The sequence below is a fragment of the Platalea leucorodia genome (genome assembly GCF_965183815.1).
Source record: "Platalea leucorodia genome assembly, chromosome: 13".
NCBI classification, from domain to species: Eukaryota; Metazoa; Chordata; class Aves; order Pelecaniformes; family Threskiornithidae; genus Platalea; species Platalea leucorodia.
In genome coordinates, this window is record NC_138835.1 from 7,351,154 (window position 1) to 7,356,007 (window position 4,854).

The 4,854-nt window shown below is 40.9% G+C and overlaps 1 protein-coding gene across 1 annotated transcript; it reads right to left on the reverse strand.

The window, feature by feature from the left end:
- Nucleotides 1-3,539: 3,539 nt before the first annotated feature.
- Nucleotides 3,540-4,623, reverse strand: MC3R (melanocortin 3 receptor; the record flags this gene model as incomplete). The annotated part of the gene is made up of 1 exon (XM_082325589.1): nt 3,540-4,623. Exon 1 carries the CDS (start codon nt 4,515-4,517, stop codon nt 3,540-3,542), a length of 978 nt encoding a protein of 325 aa, XP_082181715.1. The 5' UTR covers nt 4,518-4,623.
- Nucleotides 4,624-4,854: the final 231 nt, after the last annotated feature.

Genomic DNA, 4,854 nt, shown 5'->3' on the forward strand with positions numbered 1-4,854 from the left:
GAACTCACCTATGAGTACAAGCCTCCCCATATCAGGCAGGTTTAGGGCTACTTTGCATAGCACTGAGTCAGTGAGTGTGGTGGAAATATAGCTTTTGCTCAAGTCAGCACTGGGGCCAGTAGCAAGGTCCTGTGCTGGTACCTTACCCAGTGATTTTAGGTTGACTCTGACAGGTGTATATTATGAGAGTGATGAACGAGCATAGTTCTGTGCTGCAGTTTAAATTGCTCATGAAATATATAATGACTGTAATGGTGTTAAGTTGATGGATGGTTATGAAAAGTGGATTTGGAGCAAGCTTCCCTATGCTTGTTATTTCTGGAAAAATAATTTTAAACAAGAAGAATAAAAAATGCTTGTTTTCCAAGCAGATTTAAAGCATCAAAAGCTATGTTCTTCTCTTTGGAGTGAATCTGATACAGCTTATTTTCATTCATCAGTGTAACGTTTGACTTGAGCTGTGACCCCATTACATGTCAGCCTAGGAGAGAGCACAAGGAAATGTTCAGCTGTGATGCTACGCTGCTCCCACAGTAGTGAGCTTCTCCTGGGCAGATGGGCTTCACCCATTTGCTGTAGCTGTTAGTATTCATTTGCTACCTCCTATTGTGGGGTTCAGTTCCGTGGAGACTGTTTCTTTCCCTTCCCATCACGGACAGGCTTGTGATGGCTACCATCCTGGCTCCATGCAGGAGACTGCATCATGGATTTCCGAAGTATGAGTTAGAGCTGGGCATCTGGAACTGGGGCTGGACAAACCTACCATTCATCTCCCTGGGTAACCTGTGGGAAGGAGCTGCACCTTCACTGGCTGGTGCCAGAAAGTGTGAGAGATCTTTGAGGGATTTTTCTTTCCATCATGTTTGTATGTGGGATGGCTTTTTTGCTCATTTTTGTGTGGCTCTGTGAACAGCATTTAGAATTAGGACACTTTTGCCCAGTGTTAGACTCTGTTTCTGGTTTTGTGAACCAGACCATCAGGACTGTGGTTTGACATGGCATGGTGCTCAGATAGAGGCAAACACGATTCTAAGTGATGTCTTCAGATTGTTTTATTCAACAGATGTATGTTTTGCTTAAAGGCAAAGCACAGTATGATTCAGTTTCATCTAAAATCACCTTTAAAAAGAGAAATAAGTAGGACATCAGGTGCCATAAAAGCTAAATACACAATAACCTGAGGCAGAATATCATGGCAAACCATGCTCCAGAGTATAAGGGTACATAACACTGACAACAGGTAGCGTTTTTTACAACAAGTAGGTACAGTCTTTCCACACCACAAAAGGCCAGTTGTGTGGTTTCCTACGCTGATTTGTTTCAGTTCATCTTGATGTGCCACATCAGGTGTTGCAGAAGTAAGACAGGCTGAGCTAACAGAACAGATCTTAGTACTGCCGAACTGTAATTTGTGAGACACAGATAAGGCTGAAAGCATTCAGGTTTAGCTTACTTGCCAGTTGTTAGGATTTTCTCAGGTGTCTACCTGAAACGTGGGAGAATTTTCATCTGTGCTTGTTCTGCCACGTTCTGCAGTGACCTTGGTGTTTTTCTAGTTTAGTTTTTTTTTTTTTTAAATTAAGGGTTATGAGATTAGGTAGGTGTTGGAACAGTGGGAGTGTTGGGAAGGTGGAAGTCTGGAGGATGGGATTATGGGAGGAAATGAGAACTCGATTAGGGAATTTAGGGTGTGATCAGAGGGCAAGGGAAATAGGGAGCATGAGGCTGGTTTGGGCTGATGGGCAGAGTGTGGCTAGAGCACAGGGAGAGATGGTTCTTGGCCCCATGAAAATTATATACTCCATAAGGTACAGGAGTTAGGTTGCTCCCTACATAGGTTGTAGGATGCTGAGAATAAAACACAGTCAAACACGGGCCAGTATTTGCAAAGTGTGGGACATGTCTTCCCCACGGACAGTCAGAGCTGGGGTCTGGAGCCAGCAGCAGTGAAACACCATCAGCCTGGCTTGTACCAGCTCTAGTGTGTGAATGCAGAACTGGAGGCAGAGTAAATTGGGAAGCTCTGGTCTGGGTAACTGTTTCTAAACTGACACAGGAGAGCCCCACAAATAACAACCACCTAGCAGCTCCACTCAAATGAAAAAAAACCAACCCAAATATAGTCTTAAGTCAAATGAGATCTTTTAGATGTTTGAAAGCAATAGACAACCCCAAGGGTTTCAGGTTACTGCCTTTCCTAAAAGTGAGATACCAGAAAGGTGCTAAGTAGACTTCAGAATGGCTTAGGGTTTTCTTAGTCTGGCACTGTTTGTGGTACTGCCTGTACATTATATACAAATTGCATCAGCCTTTGCTCAGTTACGATATGATATTTGAAGGCCACTTACATGGTTTATTCCTACAAGAAGCAGAGGCAAAGACTAAATTATTGTAGCTGAAGTTGCATGCTATACATGCCACTAACTTGCAAACAGAGTTTGAAAATGATTGCAAAGAGCATGTTGCTTTCTTGTTTCCAATGCAGGTGTGTCCATCCAGCGGACGCAGTGTAAAGCTCTTTAAGTAATGCATAGAAGTCCTATCTGCCATACACATCTTATTTCCTCCAGGTCCCTAACTTAGCCAAATGGATATCTCTAAAGACTCCATGCAGCTTTTACACAAAGCTAAATTCAAACTATTGCATTTTAGCTATTCCTTATGCTCAAATCTGTGTAGTCTTCAAAATTTTCTAGGGGTGGGTCTTATTGGTGACAATTTATCAAAAGGAGATTTCTGTGACTTATTTTATTAACATACCAAATACTACATTGATCAGTACATTCCAGTTTGAAAAAATAAATTAAAAATTTGAGGATATAATACTTATATATCACAATAAGTAATGTAAATGCCTTCTTCATGAGTCACCTCTATCAGGCAGCTGTTTAAGTCACGCTATGACTGATACAGTAGGTGTTCCTTTTCACTTAACTGATTTCTACTGAAAGAGTATTTCAATGCAAGAGGAATGTTTGCTTTCACCCTTCAAAGATTTTACTCAGGTTGCTTTATAGCAAGCAGTATAAATGTCAATCTATTCTTTTAATAAAAGGTGGAGGCATGGGAGTAAGTGTAGAGCAATGCTGTTACCTGTTGGTGTTTTGATTTGTCTTGCAAGTGAATAGCTTTCCATAGAGGTTACTAATGGAATCTTTTAGAAAACACTGACTTGTTGATAGTGGCACAGAGATAAAGCAACAGGTACAAATGAATGGTAGAGAGAATATTATTTCAGTCTCTCTAAGGTAGTATTCCTTTTCAGGATTCATTTTTCCAGTAAGTTTCTTAAGCTATTTTGTAAGCCTCTCTGGATTTCCTTCTGTTATAACTGTTTAAATAATTTTAAATAATTTAGTTGAATCTGGTTTTCATTTTGAAAAGTATAAATCAAGGCATCAAGTGGAAGGTTATTTTTTCTTTCCTGTGCCATTCCTTCAAGCACTGCGTTTAAAGTGGAGCTGCTATGTATCTAGATACATAGATATATTCATACACCTGTTGTGTGTATCCTCTATTCTCAACACAAAGCCAGAGGTTTACAGCATGCACTGTCCCACACTCATGCCATAACAGCAACACACTATTTCTTTGAAAGTCTTTCTCATCTCCAGACTCCGGAAAGCATAAATGAGGGGGTCAATTACTGAGTTGCACATTATTAAGACCAGATAGGTATTAAAGTGTGAAGTGTAGCAGATGCAGTATGGATTCATTGGGCAAGAAATGATGAGAATGAGGTGAAGGAAGAAAGGTGCCCAGCAAACAATGAAGACACCAAGTAATATAGTGATGGTGACAGCTCCCTTCATGCAGGTACGCTGGTAGGGCACCCCATCCACGGGGAGGGCTGCAATCCGCTTAACATGCAGGCGTGCAAACAAGAACATGTGAACATAAAGGGAGGCCATGAGAAAGAGCATGGTAAAGAACATGGTGATGAGACAGACAATGACAGTTTTGCTTTCTGAGTAGGCAATGAATATGATGCCACAGATGATACAAGCAATCCAAATGACCACAATCAGGGTTAAAGCTTTCTTCACAGTCATGATGCTGTGGTAACGGAGAGCATAGAAAATAGTTATGTACCTGTCAATGGCTATAACCAAGAGGTTGCAAATTGAGGCTACCAAAGAAATACAAATCATTGAGTCAAAAACATTGTCCATATGCTGAATAAAGTGGTCATCAATGATCAAATAGCCGTTGCTCAGGATTGCAATCATGATAGTCTCCAAGGCATTTGACATGCTCACTAACATATCTGCCACAGCCAAGCTACAAAGGAAGAAATACATGGGAGAATGTAGGTTTCCATTCTTCAGTACTGCAAGAATGACAAGGATGTTTTCCAGGAGGCTGATGATCCCTAGAGTCAAGAAGACCTCGGCTTTTATGAAGACCTGCTCACAAAATCCATCACCACTTCTGTTGTTCAGAATTGAGTCATTGAAGTCTTCAGTGACATTAAGCAGCACAGGCTGAAATGAAAATGCAAAGTGTGTGGTATTCATTGTCAGCAAAGGAGTTGAATTCACAACTGAACACGGACCTGATAGAGCACAGGTTAAAAAAAAGAAAAAAGAAGGGGAGAAAAAGAAGAAAAAGGGAAAGAAGTCCTTCCAAGTTTTTGCTGTGCACATGGGGTGGAATCAAGCAGGACTTTTGTTTAGTCACTTTTACAAGTAGAAACATAAAAAAATCTGCAATTACAGTGAGTTTTGTGTCAGTCACAGGCTGCTCTTCTCCTTTATAAGAAAGTGAGCTTCAAGCCTTGCAGGCATCAAACAGTTTTCTCTGAAGGGAAAAATCAGCAGCAGCACCTTGCTGGTTCTAGCTCTCCTGATGATT